The following is a 24852-nucleotide window of genomic DNA, read 5'->3' as shown; positions in this document are numbered from 1 at the left end:
TCAAGCCCCAGCCCAGGTATGGAATATTACTTAATGAAGCATGGTCAATATCTGTGCAGATTCTGGAGCCTTTCTATTTTTCAGTTTTATTATGGTTATAGCTACTCCTTCTTGAGTAAACAGTGTAGTTACCAATGCTACTTGCTTAGTGTGCAATGGCATGAATGTGTTGTGTGAAGTTATGCTTTACATCCAGCTAGTGTCCTGGGTATCATTTTAACTGCAACTCCAATAATGGAATTAGGAGACCTACAGTGAGAAATTGATTCCTACATGAAGATCTAGGATATCACAATATCAGTTCTTGGCATGAAGAAGACAACTACACCTGTATCCCAACACTTACCGAATATCCCCGCCCCTCCCCCCCAATCCTAACTGGTATAATCAGAGCAGCAGTGGAAGTGATAGCATGAACGCAAACATGAGTGACAACACGCTAACGAGTTCAACTAATGTTGTGGAAGGCACAGATAGGGATTACGCAAATGTGATTGTTGTATTAAGGAATGTGCATCTGCAACTTGCATAACAGTGCCAAACTAGATAGACATGCAGTATCATATCAGCCCTGCACTATTACAAATATCCAGTTTCTTATACACTTTAGCAGCAGTGAGTAGAAGCTGCTCATCAGAGGGTGGTGCAAGATATATCAAACAATGTACTGCCTGTTGGCTTCTGTCTCAGGATCTTCGGCCAATGTTTGTTTAATGCATGTTGGTGAATTTTATCATGTAGTTTGTCTCTCACAGCACTTACTCCACCATGACTGATATCTCCAACTGTCCCCACCTGCAATATCGTTTATGTTAGATGAACTTGGTAATGATGGACTGTCCTATCATTTCACAAAGACTTTTCCACATGTACACAGTATGTGGCATCTTTCCAGCATTGGGAGTTAGTCATTTGTTATCTTCTTGGTTAGTTAGTCTTCACATCATGTTTGTGTAACATACAGTCAGTTCTGTCCATCACCCTGAGGATGGGGGGCAGTAAGACCATACCTGCCATTTTCTCTTCCAATATGTCACTTCTCTGTGTGTTGGGTATCATTACACTTCTTAGCAATGGGTGGAGTACCCATTTCCCCTCAGTTTAGAGCACATTCCAGGAAAGACTGACACTTAATAGACTCTGAAATAAATTAAAACTTGGACCAAACATCCCGATTTTGATGTTGCTTCTTTTTTTGCCAAAGAGCCATTCAATGACACCTGGAACATACTGGGTCCACCTTGCCAGAGGACAGTACGAAACTGTTCCACGCATGTCTTACCATGGGCTAGTTTATGTGGAATGGCAATTTATATGAACAGCTGAAAAGTGTCAATTAGGTACTCTACTTTGTCTGGCAGTTGACAATTTCTTCATGGAGGATTTAGAATGACAGGCACTGGACGTGGCACCATATAGACCCGAGGTGTGGTACGGGTATGTTGAAGACACCTTTGACATCTGGAGATGTGGTGAGGAACAGTTTGGTAACATCCTGAGACATATGAACAGTCTCCAAGTCACCATCAGATTTACTCTGGAGGTGAGAAAGAATAAACAGCTACCGTTTTTAAATGTGCTGGTTATGAGAAAAAAAGGAACATTTAATAAGTTTGTATCAAGCTCAAGAGTTGCACCATCTGGGAAATGAAATGTAACACTTCAAAAGTGTTGTGACGAGCAATGGGTATTTTATCAGTTGCGTAAGAAGTGGCATGAAACCTAGCACCTGTGCAAGTAACATGCCCACCGAAGAAATGCTGAGTATGGTTTTTCTGCCATCCATCCCCAGGAGAGCAGACAGAATTGATGGTATGTTGTGTAAACACAGCATAAAGACAAACGAAGATGATCAAAGAGCGTCTCAGATGAGAAAAAGGACAAAAGGGAAACACTCGCAATGTCGGAAATATACCATATGTGGAAAAGAATGTGGGAATGACCGGACAATCCATTAATACCATGATCGTCCAACAAACAGTACTGCAGGTTCAGACAGGTGGAGAAATTGGCCATGGTACAGCATGCACTGTACAGGACCGACAGAGCATACAATAAAACTCATCGACACGCAGGTTATCACTCTGGAGAAAAGCTACAATGCCCATTAGCTCAGGAATGCCATAGAAATTCACAAACATGACAACAGTGGAGGAAGCCTCAAGGTAAACAGATCCTGGATTCCTGTACTGCAGCAAATGACCACTGCAGGTAACATAGGGAGAAACACACTGGTAATGACCAGGGGCAGCCCTCGGACATTGGCATGGCAGGTACATATTACCTCGTGGCACGTACACATTACCTCAAGTCACAAGCTTGACTCCACTCCACCACCAGCAATGGAGGATGTATCTTCAATAATGCCAGCTACTAATGCTGACAAAATATCAGAAAAATCATTAAGCATCTGTTGAAGATCCCGAGACAAAAGTCAACATGCAATAGGTCAAGAGGAGGCCACAAAAACCTCAACAATTTTTTAATACATCAAACGTAATACAAAACTGAAATAGTCTCAAGGCTTTTGAGGCTTTTTTGTACATCCAGAATTTTAACAGTTACCAGTGAGATACAACAGTAACACGCTCCAACCCAAAAGAGCAAGTATATAATGTGACTGTCTTCCCTGTAACTATCCTCACTGCCCTTAATGCTCTTATTTACAATTATGTTTATAAATGCACTACTAATTAGTAAATTTTAACAGTTAAATGTTCATTCTTCTTTTTAAATCTTCATTTTCTAGTGAATAAATATAAATTTAGTGATAAAATAATATATAGCACATTATTGATCGCATAAAAACACTTTTATTCATAAGTGGTGATTGGGTTCGACTTTATGTGGATCATCTTCAGACAGTACACTGTAATTTAGAGCGCAATGGAATAGGGGCAAACATTTAATGTAATGAACATTAAATTAAACATAAATTATACGACGTTATGCCCAGTACAGCATTCAGCCAGAAAAACTAATAACAGGTGGATCACGAAAGGTATAAGAATATCATGTAAGACTAAGATATCACTCCATGAGCAGAGCATTGAAACACATGATACAAATGTCCACAATTATTTCAAATATTACAAGAAGATACTTCGTAAAGTAATATCTGAAGCAAAATGACTAGCAAATAAAGCATACATAAATGAGTCTAATAACAAATGTAAAGCAATGTGGGATATTGTCAGAAAAACTTTAGGAACTGACATCAAACAAAAAACACCGGAATATCTTCAGCACAATGGCCAACAAATAACGGACATCAAACATATCTGTCATACATTTAACAAACACTTTTCAGGAATAGCTAACAGCCTATCATTTGGTCGCTCTTCACCAACAAAATCCTATCCTCCAAAATATATAAGATCTGACAAATCAATTTTTCTAATACCTGCACCTTTGAAAGAGGTTCTGCTAACTATTAGGAATATGAAAAGTTCCCTCTCATCTGGCCTTGATGGTCTACCTGCCTATGTAATAAAACAGGTTGCCAATGAAATAGTACAACCACTCTGCAACATAATCAACTGCTCAATGAATACTGGCATTTTCCCTCAAAACTCTCAAAACCTCCAAGATTGTTACCTTTCTTGTGTAACGGAACTAACATGGAGTCAACAACTACCGACCCATATCCCTTCTCCCAACTGTGTCCAAAATAATTAAAAAAATTGTATATACCCGTATAATGTCCTTTCTTGTAAACAACTCCCTACTAACAGCACAGCAGTTTGGTTTTCGTGAAAATAAATCAATCAATAAGACTCTCTTTTTGTTTACTGATGAGATAATAGAAGCATTTAATGAAAAACATTATGCTTCTGGACTTTTTATTGATCTGACAAAAGCATTTGATCTAGTCAACCACAGACTACTACTCCGCAAACTGGATGCATATGGTATAAGAGTCTGTAATGACTGGTTCCAGTCATATCTATCAAACAGAGGGCAGCTGGTAGAAATAGCAACAAATGACGGAAGAACAGCCCATTCAGATACAATACCAGTCACATCAGGGGTCCCACAGGGTTCAACCTTAGGCCCCCTCCTCTTCCTTAGCTTCATTAATGACCTCCCAGAACACCTACCCTCAATAGTACCTATGTTATTCGCCGATGATACAAACCTCCACTCTTGCAACATTTCTCCACACCAGGTTAGAGCTGACCTAGTTGACAGCAGTGAAAGGCTCCCATACTGCCTCTATGAAAACAAACTCCTACTTAATATGGAAAAAACAACTCTTATGGTCTTCTGCCCATCAAACAACCATACAACACATATGGAACCACTAATTATGGACAAGAAAGTTATTGAACAAGTCAGTGAGACTAAATTCTTAGGTCTCTGGATACATAACACACTGCAGTGGTATATCCACAGAGAGAAACTACTGTGTAAATTGAGCAGCCTGTGCTATGCCTTCAGAATTCTTAGCCAAAGCTGTGATGTGACCACCATTAAAACTGTATACTTTGCACTAGTGAACTCAGTCCTCTCATATGGCATTCCATTCTGGGGGGTAATAAATAGGAAAATATTCATTATGCAAAAGCGAATTGTCAAGGTCATGTTAAGATTGCCACTGCACACACCTACCAAACCAATCTTTAAAGAACTCTGAATATTACCCGCACCATGTATATACGTCTTAGAGACTGTTTCATTTGTCAGTAAGAATCTTCATCTCTTCAAAACAAATAATGACATTCATGATCATGACGAGCAACATTCATCTAGATAATCAGAGACTCAGTAAATGCCATGATGGTAAGAGGCAAATAGGCAGCATACTTTACAATAAATTACCTTGCTCAGTCAAGAATAATAAAAACTCTTTCAGGAAGAAAGTTAACAGTATATTGCTCCAGCATTGTTTTTATTCTGTTGCTGAATTTATGGAGACCAATATATGTCATGTGTAGCTTTAATTTAGTCTAATATGTCAATCTCGAATGACTGTAATGCAGATATGTATTTTATGTATTCTGTCATATAGTCAATGTAAAAAAAAAGTATTATGCTTCAACAATTCATTGCTGTAACTTGTATCCCATGTCATGAACATGATTTTGTGGAAAAATAAAATAAAAAAATAAAATAAATATGTGGAGATAATTGTATGGAATGGGAACTGTAGATAAAACCCACTGATGTCAACTGCTTACTATGTGGCTGTGTCACGGAGTTAAGCAGCTGAAGCCTCATCTCTTACCCATCGCCCTACGACACCTTTAGCCAATGGAATACAACGTACATCATACATCACGAATATAAACCTATGCTGGGTATAATCGCAAGTTATATCTAAGTAATAATTGATATGTTATACATTTAAAATTTTACATAATGTACCGTTCAAATGGCTCTGAGCACTATGGGACTCTGAGGTCATCAGCCCCTAGAACTTAGAACTAGTTAAACCTAACTAACCTAAGGACATCACACACATCTATGCCCGAGGTTGGATTCAAACCTGCGACCGTAGTGGTCGCGTGGTTCCAGACTGAAGCGCATAGATTAAAAAATCTAATTGACCAACCAATGGCATCATGTTACTAGACTGCCCTCTGCAGGACTGTGTACACCAAAGACCCACACAGTCAGCATTCAACATCAGTGTGGTATCCACAGTTCCTGCTTTGTGCCACCGTCTCTACATCACTGGGTGTGACATCACGTAATTTATGTTTAACTTAATGTTCATTACATTAAATGTTTCTCTCTTCTCGGTTGTATTCTTAAGTACAGAGTATGGTCTGAAGATGATCCACATCGGTTTGAAACCAGTCACCATATATGAATAAAAGTGTTTTTATGCAATCACGGCTGTTACATATAATATTTTATTACTAGTTCATTGCGATCACTGCTATTCAAAACATATTTATAAAGATTTCATGAAAATTTACTTCTCACAATAGTAACCAAATGATGGAATAATTTGGCTATGAATTACACCCAGTAATAATTTCTAAAAATCTCAAACATATAAAATAGGTGTTAATCTATCTTCAACATATTTTATAATTAGCTTTGTAATGTGAGACCTCTGTTACATTCAATTTTAGCTTCGTATTCCTGTCATTACTGTGCATCTTTGCTTCCTTTCAATACTGAGCTCTAAGAGCTTTTCCTTGCCTTCCTGTTCTTTCCCCACAATGTAACATGTATAACTTTTCATCCTATTGTTCTTTCATTTCATCTTTAACTGCTACATTCATAAGATATGAACAGGATGATCCAAGCCTTTAGTGTAGAGGATCCTGAACTGAGTATTTTGATATTAGGGACTAATAGACAGAAGGGAATATTTAAACTGCCCGGTCACATTAATGTGACCATGACATCCAGTTGCAGTACTGGCATGCAAATTCCACCAATTGTTGCTGAACCAGGTGCCTGCTGCAGAGACTCATATGCATTGACATTTGCTGAACAGTCATTGAAGAGTACTGTTGGTAGTTCCTTAGTTCATCTGCGCAGTTAGTTGCTGAACAGCTGCATGTCTATTCACTAATACACATCTCCGCAGCTGTTGTTCACCCCCGTTATCTATGGCCCACTGGGCACCACAGTGCCACATTTGGATAGCACCATTTTGCCATGCAAGGTATACTTCAACCGTGGCAGCACACTAACAGTTCATAGACTTATTCGTTTAGGAAATGCTTCCACCCTTGGTCTGAAAGCCAGCAATCATGCTCTTTTGGACATCAGATGACTTACAACAGCTGAAATTGTTTTCCACATCCCTTTGACACGCTTCATTTACCCTCAACTGCTAGTGCTGCCGTCTGCCACTTGATTGGTTACTGCCACTGATGTCTAATGTAGGGACTGGTCACATTAATGTAAATGGACTGCAGTTCTTTTTCTGACAAACAATTTGCAACTTACAGCAATACAATGACCATGAATCTCACTCAATGCATGCATCACAAAATAATCTACTGACAGAACTAAACCGTGTATTTAAAATCATATGGCCTCATTGGTTGCAGAGGTTGTTAATGATGAAGTTGCAAATAATGCACCACCAGCACTTTCTAAACAGTATTGTTCAAAATGTGCATTTTGCATTAAAGTTGATAGGTGCATCTGGTGAATTTCCTCTCACATTGTCAAGTAACATTCTAGTGTGCAAATAATTTCTTTGTTGAGAAACTTGGCCCACTTCCTGTGACATGAAAAACCCAATTTCTATTCACAGTGATGGACTTTTTACAGTTACAATGATGCCAGTTGAGAAACTTTTATCTGTACATTTGCCCGTCTTTCTGTGCATTACACACAGCTACATCATACGTTAAATGCCTGTCTACAACTTCTTGTAATGAGAAACACTCCACCTTCAAAAGTCAGTCATGAACTGAAAACAATAGTAAAATCAGTACCACCAGTGTTGACGCAGAAGGCAGTTGTTTGTTACAAAATATAAGCAGTTTATAAACACGTGATCCATGCACGTTGCTTAGTCTAGACAGCGTATTGCCTAAAAATTCATTTCTAAGAATTTATTTATTGAAAGTAATGATCCGTCATCCTCTGCAAATATGAGAGGTTTTGAACAGTAGTGCTGTTGACAAGATGACTCTTACATATTTATATATATTTGACGATGCTGGTGCTGATTTTGTGTTTAACATTAGACGATGCCACTATGGCTGCAGTGCATTAGGATATGTTTTTATAAAATAGATCTGAAGATGGTCATTATAGACCAAAACCGGTAGTCTGATGACAAAAAAATTTGTGACCATAGACGTAAAGTAAAGGAAATTTAAATGTTAAGAAGTTTCTCTATTTGTGGGGTAACAAAGAAACAGCTGAGGAGAGTAACAAAACAATTTCAGCAGACAGACTCACCACTCCATAACAACAAGAAGGCACTTGTTTCCACTGTAACTGTTCTCATAAACATCAATTATATGCACAATATGCCGACAGTTGCTGGCCCTCCAATGCAAATCGACCTCCCGCCTTGCCTTCGTATTGTCATGCAGCACCTTTAACAAAAAAATAAGTAAGCAAATAAATAAATAAGGAAACATACACTTCCCTACAGTAAAAACAAAATTTCACCATTTTTCCAAGAAATTTTACTTCAAAGCATGGCAGTATCACATGCTTGGCCTGAAATTTATGGCATCTGCAGATAGCAAAAATAGATTTGTTTAACATATGAGACAGAAGCTTCTCAATACATATTTGATATATGAATGTAAGTTTAAATCCGAAATAACTATTCAGCAAACTTTCCCTATGACAACATAATCAGTTCCACCATACCACAAAGCCATAATACATTCCTATAACAGCAAGGGGAAAAAACCTGTCTGGTCATGAATGCACAGACGTGTGTGTGTGTGTGTGTGTGTGTGTGTGTGTGTGTGTGTGTGTGTGTGTTTTCAATAAAACAAGTTTTATTTGTCCATCATACAAATCTTTCCACAAATCTTATCAATTTTCATACTGCCAGTGTACAGCAAGTAATGCGGTATGAAATATTACAATTTTCCCAAATGGATGTGGTAGTGAAAGAGCAGCTTAGGGTTGGCAGGGAGACGGCTGTCAACTAGCAAGTGGCCAGAGCAGCAGAAGACACTTGGATAGCTACTGACAAGAAAATATTTGGGCTAATATTTTTGGAGCCTTCTATTTAGAGTGGGAAGTGAGAACACCGAAGCACAGCTACAAAGGAGCTCCTAGACTAACAGTGAGCAACGAGGAGTGTTCCCCACACAATTTCTGAAAGAAAACTGTGCACCGAAGGAGAGGTGTGGTTATCCAACTCGTCAAAGTTGTCTAAAAATAAAAGTATTTATGTTAACAAAAACAAGTACGCATGTAGCTCAGCAACAAGAATCAAAATGATCAGTACAATTAAAAAGGGCTAAGTATACTAAGCCTGAAGGACTACATGAGATAAAAATGTGGGCAGCCAATCTGATCTTTTGTGATATCATACAACGCAGAAGACGAAACAAACCCCCTCCCCCTCGGCTAGTCCTGCTGCAGGAATTCAGCTTCTGCACCCAAGAAGCAGTCCCCTAATCAATGTAGAATACTATGCTTGCCTCAAAATGGTAAAAAACAGTTGATGAGCCCATAGTGAAAAACTTCAAATGAGAACCTACTCTCTCAGATAAAATGCAAAACCAGATTCATCATTTGGATATAACAGCAGAGGCAATGAATCCTAAAGTTTCAGTGTCTGCTGAAAAGCAAGGAAGTTGAGGCACCCTTAACGGGACACGAGCCACTGACGATCATCTCACCTGAAGGCATGTGCGCCCTCTTGCTTGGTTCATCACCTGTACAGTTCTTAAGAGTGTTTTTGCAGGTTAGGAAATTTTTGTGAGGTCAAGTGCATGGGCACACCAAGACCGATGGTACCACAGCTTCCAAAGTCCATTAATGACTATCAGATTAAGGCTCACACTTAACATGGACCCCTGTGAGACTATTCTCCTGTGCACGAAGTATGCCGTTGAACGGACTGACTGGTAACAATGCACAACTTAAGAGAGAAAATTCCAATTAAAAATCTGGAAAGATGAAAGGAAGGTTAGAGTTCAAAGTCCTGCCAACAGCAAGGCCACTGGAGACTAAACGCAAGCTTGGATTATAAAAGGATGGGGAAGGAAACCAGCCATGCCCTTTTCAAAGGCCTCGAGCAATTTAGGGAAATCATAAAAAACCTGAATCACAGAGTGCTGAGGAGTTCTCATTCATAGAAAGGAGTATTACATCATTAGAGCTGTTGTGTAGGAATGGAAGATGGAGGGGTAGCTGCCTAATGCCCATTTCGGATGTTCGAGTGCAGTGTGCCACAAAGTGTTCTGTAAAACTGTCAGCATGAACTTTGGCTGCTCAAAGGATACTACGAATACTGATTGCTAGTTGATAGCCAAAGATACAACCTAATTTGACTCATATCTATTTACAAAAAAAAAAAAGGGCATAGTTCTCTATGGTAGCGACATATCTTTCCCAACATTCCTTCTTTGATACTGTATGAGAGTGAGTTAATGTGCCCGAGCACAGTATCTTTTAAAAGCAATGAACTTATATAGAGATGGGTGGCACTTCTGTCACTGGAACACCGATCTGCTATCTCTGATTGCTTCGGCATTTTCCCCGACTCCTCCATGGGACTAGCATCCAACGCGGTGTTCCCAAGGAAAGTGGCAAAGTTAATTCTACGGTGAGCACTCGGTCAGCTAACAGTGTTGGGGGAGGACATGAAAATCATGAAATGATCACTCTTGCATAGGTCTTTGTGTATCCCCTACACGCCCAGAGATACAAATCAAGAGATTGATGACAGAATTTGTTTCATGTGCCATACAAAAATAAGTTAAAGAGTGCTGCTGTTGAACAAACTTAAGTGAATATCTGTGATAACTTGTTCCATAAGAGTGCCTTGATCAGGTGTTTTACCATTACCCCAAAACTGTGTTGTGGGCACTGAAATCACCCAGGAGGAAGAAACGCTGAAGGTAGCTAACAGATCAGGCTAGCTATCTCTTGATATGTCATCTCCCTATCTGGAGGATGAGAGAGATTACAGAGAGTAAAATCAATAGCTGTCTGTGTGTGTAAACAACCACAGCCTCTAATGTTGTACTGAGTGGTGCTTTACACTAAAAGTACCTGCATGTGTAAGTGTACAGATACCACCTGACGCTTGTTCTGGGCCAGCTCTATTTTTGAAATAGGTACAGTGATGATGTAGGGTAATGGAATATAATTCAAGGAACAGTTTCCAGAAGGGCACAATATTTCTGGGCATAATGATAGTAGCTGTCCAAGTTCTCCTAGGTGGTGAAATTAATCATTAAAGTTTAACTGGATGATGCCTGTAGATGTACCCAGGAGTGGATTAGATGGGATGGTATGGGACTGAACTGACAGGTTTAAGAGACCAAATTACTGTTTCATTGATCCCTCCACTCTGCGAACGTCAAATTGTTAAAATTATTCTAAAAATTAGATGGAAGAACAAAACAACCATTATGTTTGTATGGAATTGAAAAAAAAAATGGAAGGAGGGGATGAAACCATCCATAAAGGATAGGTAAAGTACTGTAAGATGGGAGAAGTATGCAAGGAGACAACAGCTGAATATTTTCTGTGGCATTTCAAGTAGCAAGAGGCACACCTTCTATGTCAGATCAGTATCATTATAAAATACTGTTGAGATAGGTAGGTCAATAAAATGGCAGGTGTAAATAAGGCAACACCTTTAGATTAAAACTATGAGAGATGTCGAGGAATAAACAAATTAAAAGGTGGGCTCAGATCAACACACAAGGAGCCCCTCTTCAGACTTGAATGCCGTGGGAGGTGATTTCTCATCCTGGCTAAGGGGTCATATTGTAGGTCTTCAAACAGGTTATACAAGCCATACTTAGAGATATAGTAAAATATTAGGCAGCAGCTTTGACTTCATCAGCTTAAATTGACGGTAATAAGTCAGTCAGCTTTAGTGCTTTGCCTTATCACAGTGAGAGCGAAGCACTATTAAAATGTGTGCCACTGATAGAAGGGCACAACAACTACAGTAAGGTGGGGCATCTTGTTTAAGAACATGTTCATGAGTCAGACTTAATGTAGACAATGCGGAGACAGCACGAAACTGTAGTTACCTGGCATGACATTACACATCATGACAACCATGCAGTTGTAGAATCTTGTGAAGAATGCTCTCATGGACAACATGTGCCACTCCCAGTACTCCTTTTCCATTTATTAATTCATACTGTGATTCCCCCCTCAGTCTCTTAAAAAATCAAGCTATACATAAAAAGATGGCATAGCTGCCAAGAGGCAGAAACTTCCTGGCAGATTAAAACTGTGTGCCAGACCGAGACTAACTCATACAAATAATATAGCAACATCCAATTACCTAGTATTGCGAGAAAAGTGGGAGGAAATTTTGCAGATACATGAGACAAAAAAAAAAAAGTTTCAGAAATTCTCTAGCATGCTCAGAAATCACTTTCCCTCTCAAAACACAAGTAATAAGATGCACTAACTCCAAAAGCATCAAAAGCATACCCCTCTATTTAACAGTTACAAAAGAAGAAGCTAATTGTAAGTTCATAAAAGAGTCATCAAAAAAATGCCAAGCAGTCTGGAAAGTAGTAAAGAAGGAATAAAATAATGTGTCCTCTAAAATGGAAAACATCACTCTGAACCATGAGAACAAGAGTTACTGATGCTCAACATATTGCAAATTTTTGCTGTGCAGATATCATAAACAATTTAATAGTCCATGACAGTACACTCCTCTCCCTCTTTAATCTATATCTGCAAAACAACTCCACGTGAAGTCATCAGTGCTGCAACAATCTTAGAAAATTTCATTAGGAATTGACAGTATTCCAGTTTAGCCCTACATCATACAGCAATGTATTGCAAATATTTCAATGGCTTCTCAACAGATCTTTTCTGGCAGGCACACTTCTAAACTGCCTAAAAGCCACTAAAGTGGTCTTTACTCCTAAAAAGGAGAGAAATGAAATATGGAAAACTATAGACCAGGTGCCTTATTATCAGCTTTACGATGGTTAAATTTTACTTACATCAGCAGTGGCAAGGGTACTCATGTCGGCAAAAACCATAGAATGCTGTGAATTGTTTGATATTGGTGTTAATTGGTTGATAGTATACAAACTTGTACATTTTCATGCCACTCTCCATATTAATGCAATTTTTTCTGGGGATAATTAATATACTGAGTTGGCAAGGATACATAAAAGGACCTGTCAACCACTGAACAGGAACAGTATTAATTATTTACTTCATGGTCAACACAAAAGACTATTCCCCTGATTCTATATGGTTGTATTTTTCCAGCATTCAATGGTCATCGTCAACATTAGCATACTACACTGTCACTGCTGTTTTTAGTAAAATCAAACAAAAACTAATGTTTGTCAGGTTAATGAAATTTTAAGAGGACAACAAAATTCTCTACTCAGTATGGCCTTCGAAAAAATAAACTCTCAACTAGCGCCATCACCAATTTTACACAAAATGCCCTAAAAACAGAGGACAAAAAATTAATGCCACTGACGTATTTTTAATTAAACTTACCTAAAACCTTCTACATTCTGAAACAATTGGAAAAGCTCCAAGTGTGTGAAGTTAGAGGCACTACACTAAAATGTTCATGTCATACGTGACAAATAAAATAATGATTCATGCCATACTTGACAACTAGGAAACAGAAAATTTAATCATTCTTGGGCCGGACCAATCCTATTTACATCTTATATAAATGAGGTAGGCCTGAACACTGGGTCACAAACAAATAGGTTTTCTGCAGACAATATAAACACCTGAAGACAACTACAGCCCAACTAAATTGATGGTTCAAAGGGGAATAAGCTACCGGTAAAAGCAAAAAACCACATTCCTAAATTTCCGTTTAAAAGATGATGCAAACAACAACTGTGTGAAACTCCGACAATATTATATCTTCTTTGGGGGAAAGGCATTTGGTTTCAAAATGACTTCAAATGGCATCTACATACAAACTAAATAAATGGAACCTATGTAATGCTATAGTTTTTTTACTTTCTGTTAAAAAAGTTTTCGATTGTCTGAATAGCTTAGGATGCCTATCTGCACAGCATTCTGCCATATTGAATTATATTCTGGGGTAATACAAAATCTAATTCAGTTATTTTCTCAACTCAGATAAGATCTGTAACAGCAATGCAACATGCTTGAACCTTGTATTTTTGCAAATCTCTGGTTTAAAAGTTATCAAACCTCCCACATCCTCAAATGTATAACTAGAAATTTCTATATATGTTAGAAATGATTTAAAACACAAACAAAAAAATTAATCTCCACGTATATGATACAAGGCAACAAGAAAAGTGTCCTGTCCACTACAAACATTGTGAAACAGATTTACAATAATCTTACATGTGAGGTAAAAATTATTTCTTCATTCTTTCTCTCTCTCTCTCTCTCTCTCAATGTGTGCTTCATTACCTCCAGGCATTGTAAAATGGATATATTATAGTTTCATCAAGAACCTTTGTAAGTTACCCATGAACCAGGGTGATTCGGACCCCCTGAGGGTAACACTGACTCCAGGGTCAATTTCACCCTTTTCTTTCTATCTCTGAATAAACTTCTAAATCATCTTGAAAATAAAATTCATAATATAATGGAATTAGCTGATTTGAATTCACACATGTTAAAATAAAATTTAAAAAGTACTACAGTATTTTATATATATTTAGCAAACACTATATATCTGCTTCAAATTCAATTAGGATAAACTTTCTTGCCCCAGGAGAGTGGTTAATATTGTCATCATCAGGTTCTTATACGTTCAAATTCGCAGAATTTAATGAAGTTTACTGACGTTGTTAATGGTACAAACAATTTTAACAATTAAAAATTCACATTTCTTTAAAAGGGGGTAATGTTGACCCTCTAACCTTTTTCTCTTCAGGGTAGCATTGGCTCTCTAAATATTATTGCTGAATTTCCATTAATGCACACGTACTTGCCTAAACATGGCGTAAAACTAAAGTGTAATTTATAACCAATGTTAACAAATTAAGATTTAGGCAACAACGAATTTAAACTCCTAGTCTGTCTCTGTTGTATTGTGTTTACTGCAGAAGTTTTAGATTGAGATTGGTGTTTTGTTTTAACAGTAAAGAATGGAAACAATTAGCTGTAACTTCATTAGACAGTGAATTTAAAGAACAAAGCGTTACTTTCAATTAATAAAGCAAATCCACAACTAAATTAACAATTGAATTGCAATACCCAGAACTTAACAAGGTCTTTAGGTACATGATTGTACCTAGATTTGGATAGCGAAATGTTGGGTGAAGTGTCTTCGTTAACTAAAAATAATGAAGAAACAATAAAGGGTGTAGCCAAGAGACTAAGCATACCAAAAAACACAGTGACAAACCTCTTATGGGAAAAACCAATTAAGATAGGAAATACAAATGTCCTATGACTATACTAGCAAATTCTAGTGCCAATACTACTGATTGGGAGTTTCCATTGCATATTCATATTACAGGATTTTTATAAAAAAGAAAGAGAGAGAGGGAGGGAGGTCCAAAATCATTCAAAAGCTCATCAAATGAAAATGTGTGTGCACTGTATGAAGTTTCAATTTGTAAGTAGCAATGAGGCAAAAGATCCTCAGCCTAGTTGTTTCAAGTCCTCCACAGCTAGCCTAATGAACTCTCAAAGGCCAAGGAAAATCTCTTCCAAAACCACGATAACTCTTCAGCAGTTAATGAGCTTGGTGTAATACAATTGCCAGAGACGCTGGAAACTGATGAAAGTGATTTTGATCCTCCAGACAATCCTGTTGTTGAAGATTTACTGCTCGCTAAGTGTGAGTGTCAAGATCTTTTTCAAAATGTCTCTGTAATGGTGAAAGTAATTGGTGGAAAAGGAGGAAGCAAACTTTTCACCATGTATGTATTATTCAAAAAGTTGCAGCAAAAGGAAAAGGTAAGTGAGATAATGGGGCATCACTCCACTGAGCCAATGAAAACTAAATTTTTTTCCAAAAGAACATTGTATATTCATTACCCCATTCGGTAATGTGACTGACAAGCTGCCTCCGACAAAGCTATAGCCTGATGGGTGTAGAATTCTGTTTCTAGGGATGATTCTAGTGAAAGAATTTTAATGTTCATTTTTTTCAATAAGAGTCTTTTGTGGTGTGTTTTAAATAAAGGTGATGGGGTTCATAGAATCCCTGTATGGGGGTCATACTCATACAGTACTACACTAAAATTTATCCTAGGACCATTCTGGAAGTGTCTATAATAAAACAAATCTGAGTGGTCAATGTAACCCCACATCACCCCACTGACCCCTTTCAATTAGTTTTTTCCCTACTAATCTATGAAAATTGCAACATACACAGTGCATTACGGGTGTTTGCATAGAAATAACATAAAATAATAAATCACCAATAACAGAAATTGATACAAGCATCAAAAAGGGGGGAGGATCTCATCCCAGACAACGGTACGAAATGTGAGTTAGAATAATAGTTGCGTCTCAACTCCCACTTTTTCACCGGTTTCATAAGGGCTAGACAGCAGCAAAGGGCGTTATTATTTCTCTCAAGTATAAACACCAAATAAGGTTATGTACCGCCCCATCACTTACATACACTGCAACAAGCTTACAACGACAGGTTGAAATTTGTGTACTTAACTCCCCTCCAATTGAAAGTACATAACCTACAGTAAAATTTTACAGTAGGTTAACTAATTTAACTTAATCCACTACCCAAAAAAGTTTGACCACAATTTGTGTGAACGCTGAGAACTGTTTCCTTCATTGCACAAGCATATCGTACGATCCTACATTGTTATTCTACATAGACGGCGTTACATGCATGAAAATTAATACTGAGTAGAAACCCAATTCATAGCACCGCAGGTAATAGTCATTATACAGTTATTTTCAATGTTTATATAGCCCTACTCGAAAGCGGTGCAAATTTACTTTTTAAACATGTAAGATGGTGCATACCTTCAAAGCATACTTTTCCCTCGTTCTCTTGTTGTAACACTGGACGACCTTCCCATTAATACCAAGACCTAACACTGTGTTGGAAATTTCATAGTCGTCTGTAATAGGGCTTGTTTTCGGCACCTTCGCCTTCACACCTACTTCATTCATGATATACTTTGACTCCTCGTTTTGAAAACACGGCAGGAAAAATATTTTCTTTTATTCACCTCAAGAACACCACACTACTAAGAAAACAATACAAAACATTGATTCAATTCTCTAGTTCCAACATCCACTCGCTCAGCATCCTGCCAAATTATGACTCACATACGAAGATAGACGATAGCAAAGATTTTCTTAACTGATGCAGCTATCTTTGTTAATCGCATATTTGATTATACTCGCTGCATTTGAAACTTAACTATATGGGAAGAACTTTGCTGACCACGTTCTCCACACCACATTTCAATACACACCGAAAATGTTGTTTTAATGCTTTAAACATATTCTTGTTACTGCCACAGAAACTGTTGATACACAGATATCCTTCACACTGTAGGCTCTCCGACTTGAATATTGTTATTCGCTTATCGCAAATCATCATATGATATATGGCGGAAAGAATATCACTTTCCTTAATGCGACTTTTTATACAGGCAAATATAAAAACTAACAATATTCTTTGCCAGTTTACTTTATTTAATTCGCGTTCTAAAGGCCCGTCCACACGCAACGATCTGTCTGCGCAAATGTCTGCGCACATCACATCTTTGCAGACAGATCGTTGCGTGTGGACAGAAGATTTGCACCAACCTGAGGTGTGTGCAAACCTGGAAGTTGGAGTTGGAGGTTTGAGCGAAACCTCTCAAATCTGCCGGTTCAAACCACATCTGCGCAGACAAGTTGGAGCGTGTGGACAGGAGATCGTCGCAAATCTGGCGCGAAACAGCCGTTTGCTCAGTCTAGTGTTTCTATTTGTGGACACAGGGCATTAAAATGGCTGATACTCGTCAGTGTTCTCGAGGGTTTGTAAGTGAATTCATTGAAATATACAGAAACCACCCATGTTTGTGGAAGATTAAAAGTAAAGAATATAGTGACCGAGACAAAAAGAGAGCAGCATACAATGCTCTAATTGAAAAATTGAGGGCAGTTGGCGCCTCGGCAAACAGAGAAACGGTAATAAAAAAATAATTTCGTTGCGAACTGGCGAAATTATTTGCGGATGGATGTCGAAACTTATAATTAAAAGCATGCAACCCCTCATATTATGAGAAAAAATACTTGTATGAGAAGGGCAATTTCTCCTCATGAACGCCTGGCAGTAACATTAAGATTCCTAGCAATAGGAAGGAGCTACAATGATTTGGAATTTTCATCTGCAATATCGAAACAAGCATTGAGTGAAATAATACCCAACACATGTGAAGCTATTTACGCTTTCCTGAAGGATGAGTTCATGAAGGCAAGTCAAGTAAATTAGTCTGTCAGCGAACTGTTTACCGACAAGAGTTATCCAAAGTTCAGAAATCTAGACGATCTGGTGTAGGAGTAGATCAAGTATACCAGCCAACGTTATGGTATTTTGTTCTACTTGGCTTTCTTAGTGATCAAGAAACGCCAAGACCAAGCAGGAGTACAGTTGAAGATGAAATTGGAGTGCCAATGTGCGAGGAAATGGAACACGAGGTTATGTAAAACAAAACAGGTTCGCCCTGCAACTCTCGCAGTAAATTTACGTGACAAAACTGCTTTCGCTTTAGCAGCCACTGTCTGCACCATTTTGACCGCTTTCTCTGTTTCCTGCGGTTGGTCTGAATGTTTTTTGTAACACAAGTTGCGAACACAGACCACAACAGAACTTCCTCCATTTCTATTTTTCAAAATAACTGAATTAAATTTTGACGTTTTTGGGGAGCGTAGTCGCTTGCCACTGATATTTCTTTTCTACACCGACAGATGGCGGGCGAGTAGTAGATTGGGGTTTGTGTCGTGTGAACACACCGCATTTGCAGCGATCTTTTGCATGTACAGACATCTGCGCCGATGTCTGCGCAGACAGATCGTTGCTTGTGGACCGGGCTTAAGCTCCATGGGAAGAGCAAATTGTAGTAGATTACTTTGTTCCCACAGAAAATATCTGTAGTTAAGGTACATTACGTTTCTTCGCCAGACAAATATCTGTGCTATTCCTCCGATCAAATGTTAGAATTCTTTCTCAATATCAAAACAGTCCAAGTGCCCATGAGACTGTAATGGAGTAGCAAAAGATGTCAGGCAGGTCTATTTCACACCATGTAGCCTAAATAAACACACGGTTATACAAGTATATAATTCTGTACACAGCCTAGATAGAATACATTGCGCACAAAAATAAACCGCTGGTCATTAGAGCAAAGACCACTAGTAAAAAATTCACTTATTGCGTGTACATAGTACATAAGGAAGAATACAGGGTTAAATTTGTAAGTGATTTGGGAAAATAAAGGGCGTAACTTTCAGCAACAATGGCTGAGGTTCGAATAGGCATCAGCTGAAGCTGAGTTTGGACGACCGATATGGGTATGTCATGTCAGGCTGCTTCAGTCCTATGTCAGAGCTCACTAGTCATAGTGGTGACTAAATGCTACATATCAGTCTCTCGGCAACACACGACCAGATGTTTGAAATGGGTGAGAGATCTGTAAAACGATCACAGAGACTTTGAAGATTGGGCGCAGTCACGCCATAAATGTAATGCCTGCTGTTCAAAATTACTGGTTATGCGAACGAGGGGTGATCGTGTTGTGTAGGCCTAGATGACGCTACTCCTACCTACTTTGTCCAGTTGTGCTGAAAGACTAAACATTTCCATATTCAAGCACGTGGTACACTTCATGCCACATCGATGTTTGTTGCATACCACCTTCTTGGTGGTGAAATTTTAATGGATAGCAATGTAAATGTGCTTCTGGAATTTTATTTTATGCAGACTGTACAGACAAAATAAACAGCAGGACAGAATACTGCCACTCTGTACAATGCCGCCAGTACATCTATATGTATTTCATTCAATGTCTGCTTTACAGTTGGTAGTCTAATACACAGAAGTGACAGTATGTGGTACTATTGCAGTGTTGTGCAACTCCCTATGATTTTTCAGTTCATATCTCCCATATTCTTACATATTATTTGGGTTTAGGAAGACTATACCATGAAACATGTTACAATCAACTACATTTGGTTATCCAATGTCCTATTGCCCAGTAATTGATCTGAAAACCCTGCTGAGGGCGAAGCAAACTCAGGCATTTTGCACTCCTATTGCAACCCCTTAGCCTGCTCATTGTTTTTTTGTGGCAGCGAGGAGTCGAGGTCTGTTCATAGCGCTAGGTAGCATGCATATCAGTGACGTTACAGGGTGATGCAGTCATAGTGGGAATTCCCAGTCTTGACATAGTTCCAAATGACACATTACGTAGCACGACTCTATGGAGGACACTTCTCCCAGCTTTTTCTCCCCCTGCAATGTTAATTTGTTATCCAAGCCATTATTGGCGCTATTGTAGCCGTTTTGATAATATTCGTCATGTGTGAATATTATTTCTAAGAACCATGTGAATATTAGTCGACCATGATAGTATTCCACCTGGGAGTGAGGGCGTTTCAGTCAGCTTTTCATGAGATAGCATGTAATCAGGGTTGGTAGTACAAGCACAACTGACCTGAAAACAATAACAGAGTAATATATTTTCCTTAATGTGCATTTCCACCTGTAAGCCTCGCAGCTAGTCTCTGTGCAGCTGAGCTTGCTCCATGCAAGTATTGGCTGTGTGAACACAGGTGTAAATGGAATCACTCGTGCCCACATGTTGGGGAAAAAAACATTCACCTACAAGTGTTTCTCTTCTTGCACGTTGGGCAAGCACAGCCACATGACAACTAGCTGCAAGGAGCCCAGGTGTAAACTTACCTTTAGTCACCCTGTACTTGTTTACTGCAATTTCACCAAAAGTTTCCAATAATGGACAATTGCAATGATATCGTGGTTGAGTAGTAGATGTTGTGTTGTTTCAAAGTGATTGGTCTATTGGTTTCTGATACCACATTTTTTGTGTGTTGCTGAATCTGATGCCTTTAGGACAGTGAGAACTAATTTGTCACGTAGTTTCTAGGTTGTGCAGTGCGAGTGAAAATGAATAGAGCAAATAATTTATAAGGTACAGACTTTTCCTACATTTCTGATGAATTTGTAAATTTGTGGTAAGATCCAGTGTGCGATTTGCAGGGGGGATGGGGGGATTTCCCCCCGCTGCATCAGACCATCCCTTCCTCTGGTTTTAGTTTATGCATCCCAACCTGGGATGTTTATTTCCCACGCACTGGAAATTTGTGGAGCCGAACACTGAAAGTTTTTAATACAGTCTTATTATTAGTACCAGTAATATGTTTGCTTATTAATTTTGAAAAAGTGTTATGTAGAAATTAAGCATTTCAAAATATTTAGAACTAAATCATCATTCTCATGTTGTCATTGTTGCTTTCGTCTAAGATGCGTCATCCGTTTACTTGCGAGCTTGCGAGGGAAGTAGTGTGGCAGTCATACCGCAACAGTCGTACCGCAGAGTTGGGTGAGCTGGAGGCTGAAATTCCTACCCCGTGCCCTGACACAGGGTGGTGACCGGCCCGGTACCTGTGCGAACATTTACCGTTGGGCCACCTTTTGGCAACGGTATGGTGTGGTCTAATGCGCCTGGGACGAAAGCACAAAGTAGTGCGAAACTGCGAAGTGAGCAACGGTACCTACCAGATGGGATCGGACAGTCTGACTTCGCTAGTCGAGAACCACGTGGGTGGAGTTTAACACAGGTTCCCCAGCGTCACGTACTCCAAGTTAGTTGTTGCCGTTCATTTGTTGCCTCGCGTCCGCCAAACACACGGCGATCTTCACACGTTCCCGCTTCAGTAGCTTCATTAGTAAGTTGAGTGTGTCCGGGCCTGTAAGAACTACGGAATTTCAGGATGACATTCAAACAAAGCAAAATTTCTGATTTCCTTAAGAGCAGTGCACTACCTGATACGTGTACAAACTGTGACAGTCAGGATACTAACAATGGTGCTTAAAGAGTTAAAATAGACAGTGAAAGTAAAAAAGAAAACGGTAATGATGGTGCTAATACAGGGGAAGAGACTGAATCTCCAGTGACTGAATACTGTGTCACGTCTCAGGGTAGGAATGGGAGTAACAATACTCTTGAGATTATAGTAGGATATTATGTTGCCTTATCAAGTTTTCAAAACTGGCAAAAGACTAAGCCGTGGCTGTCTGTAAATGACAAAAACTTAGTAATATGCACAGTGTGCTCACAAGTTCATGAACTGAAGGTGGAAAGCAGTAAACGTGTGCGTATCGATAACGCGTTTTTAGCTGGTGGTGTTTCTGCTAACAATGCCAAAAAACTAAATGATAAAATCGGGGATTATGAAGTTCGTAGAAATTATGAGTATAAAAGAAAAGAAAAGTTAAGAAAAATTCGTGAGTGAAAGTGAAAAGTTGTGGGGAAAACAGCATCAAGAAAATGTAATCGCAATTGTTTCGTTGTTCAGATCTGCATATGTAATAGCTAAACAGAAATCATCATTCAAATCGTATCCTGCAGTAATCGAAATACAAAATCTTAATGGTTTATTGAATGTAGCGTGCTTCATTCTGACCATGCATGCCGAAATATCATTATGTTTGTAGGAGAAGAAATGGAATAGAATCTTGCTCACTTCCTTGTAGAATCGAGTACAAACTTTAGTATCATTATGGACGAAAGTACAACGGTTTGCAATAAGACTTGTTTAATAATATATTTACGTTTGTCCCTTGAGGGAGTTGCTTGCAGTTATTTTTTTGACATTGTTGGATTAGAAAGTGGGACAGGAGAATGCATTTCCCACACACTGTTAGCAGCTCTTGAAAAGTATGGCATTACAAATGATGTACTAAAAAACCACCTTGTAGGTATTGCAACAGATGGTGCCTCAACAATGCTTGCACCTTAGAAAGGGGTAGCCACTCTACTGCGTAGTCATTTACATAAGGATTTAACTGTCATTCGTTGTATGAACCACAAAATGGAATTAGCTGTCCATGATGTTATGAATGAAAATTCCTTATATTCTGTGTTTTCTCGAAGTCCCAAAAATCAGAGACTACTACAAAGTTTTTCACAAGAATTGTCCTCGCAGCTATTAAAACTAGGCCGTATTTTTCGCGTACGTTGAGTTGCTTCCTCATTTAATGCTGTTCGAGCTCTTCTTGAAAGTCACACTTCTCTTGTCCATCTTTTTTGAAAAACTGAGACATGGTGGTTCCCGATCAACTCAGGAGAGATCTAAATTGAAGGTTTACTAAAACATCTCACAAAGTAGTTGCTTGTAATGGAATTAGTTATGCTCTATGAGGCCCTAGAAGTTCTGCAAGTATTATCATTACGTATGCTGAACAGAAATTCTTCAATCCTTAAAGCAAAACAGGAAATTGACGTAGCTATAAGAACTCTTGAAACACTGAAAACAAATGACTCGCCACGAATTAGGATGATAGTACAAGAGTTGGAGGAAAAGCGCACATACAAAGGGGTATTAATTAAAGAACCATCTTGTGATGAATGTAACAGATTTCAGACATTTTGGAAGAAATTTTTTCAGTCTTTGGTAGACAATATAAAAAACCGCTTTGAGAACCTGGATTTCTTTCCGGATGTAGCCGTATTAAATTCAGATACATGGCCTTCAGATGATTATGAACGTGTGTTTTATGGTGACATGTCAATTTCTCTCTTGTGTAATAAGGTGGATTTTAAATTATGTGAAAGCACGTGTGCATCACTAGTTAAAGATTTTTGAATCTATAAGGAAAATCCTCAACACATGCCCAATTCTGTGAAGGAACTTGTGAAAGATGTCAAAGTTGTACCTATATCTACGGCTGAATGTGAACGCGGATTTAGTGCCATGAATTTAGCACTGACTGATCAGAGAAATCACTTACAAATTCCGACACTTTCAAATCTACTTTTCATTTCAATAAATGGACCTCCACTGCATTGCTTTGATGCAGAAAAATTTGCAGCAAGGTGGTTCAAGTCTCAGCACCATAGCGCCCTTGACAAACCAACATGCAAACCCTCGAATCTTCAGGGGCAGTATCATTCATCTCGTCTCTTCAACTAAACTCCATAAGTTAAAATGACAATTATATACTGTAGTACTAGCTGAACCAGCCACACTTTGCTGTGGCTTTGTCATAATACGATGATTTAACAAATTAACATTCACTTATAATTTCAGAGTGTTAAAATTAAGCACAAAAAACACAAAAATTTTCATTTTACATTTTATTCATCTCATATATTAGTATAGTTTGAGTATTGTATATTACATGAATCATTTACAAAGTTGTAAATTAACAACATATGAAGATTTATTAATTTTATAAATGAGGTAAATCAACTTTTCCCACTCCCCATCTTCTCCTGCCCTTCTCTCTGTCCATCTGCTTCTCTCCTCTATCACCTCCTACCCCCTCCATCACTCTCCCCTTCACTAAGGTCAATTTCTCTCCCCCTCTAAGTCAATCTCCTCCTCCCCTCTCTTTGTGTCCCTGTGACATCCAACACTAATATATTGAAAGCAGTAATTTGCATCTGCAATTGCCATAAGGATAATGCTGAATGTTTTTTTTGTAGTTGATGTATTCACTTCCAGTATTCGGAGGACACATAATATGCACATTTTTGCCATATATGCCTCCTATGCAGTGAGGGAAATTCCACTTCACTTCGAAATTTCTTGCTGCCTTCTGCCATTCTTCAGTATCCTTTGGAATCTGAAAAGTAAAACACACTGATTACTACCCCTATTTTTTCAGACTGATGACAGAGAGGACACAGTATCAAAAGATGACGGCGATGTAGCTCTTGAAGAACATGTACCTCCCACATATGTCAAGCACATATTTTCAAATGTTCTTTTTAATGCGGCCTTGGGGGAGTGTGATCAGCAAACTCCGAGCATCGAAACATTGCTTGCCAAACCTAGCTGTGAAATTGTATATGGGGGAACTAATAATTGTGACGAATTTGTTCAAACAGAAACAGAAGAGCTCGAATTAGTTCGATTTTAGAAATAACTATTTTAACAGTTCTTTAATATCCATTGTAATGTGCTTAAAAATGCCAATAAAACATTATTTAAATGAAATCAGTATTGAATGTAGCGTGCTTACCTTTATGTAATTCTTCAACACCAATGAAATAGCAGAATATGATACTT

General features: G+C 38.5%; 1 protein-coding gene across 1 annotated transcript in view; it reads right to left on the bottom strand.

Annotated features, from left to right (window-relative positions):
* The window catches only part of LOC124722136 (MAP kinase-activated protein kinase 2), a 98130-nt gene extending 81173 nt beyond the window's left edge, over nucleotides 1-16957 (bottom strand). Inside the window, exons 1-2 of the mRNA XM_047247343.1 lie at nucleotides 16567-16957; nucleotides 7882-8021 (exon numbers count right to left, since the gene is read on the bottom strand). Coding sequence (XP_047103299.1) covers nucleotides 7882-8021; nucleotides 16567-16716 — 290 coding nt within the window. The 5' untranslated portion in view covers nucleotides 16717-16957. The remainder of the gene's footprint in view (nucleotides 1-7881; nucleotides 8022-16566) is intronic.
* Nucleotides 16958-24852: the final 7895 nt, after the last annotated feature.

Source organism: Schistocerca piceifrons, chromosome X, assembly GCF_021461385.2.
Source record: "Schistocerca piceifrons isolate TAMUIC-IGC-003096 chromosome X, iqSchPice1.1, whole genome shotgun sequence".
Classification (NCBI taxonomy): domain Eukaryota; kingdom Metazoa; phylum Arthropoda; class Insecta; order Orthoptera; family Acrididae; genus Schistocerca; species Schistocerca piceifrons.
The sequence above is the reverse complement of the archived record's forward strand: the minus strand, read 5'-3'. Positions and strand labels throughout refer to the sequence as shown.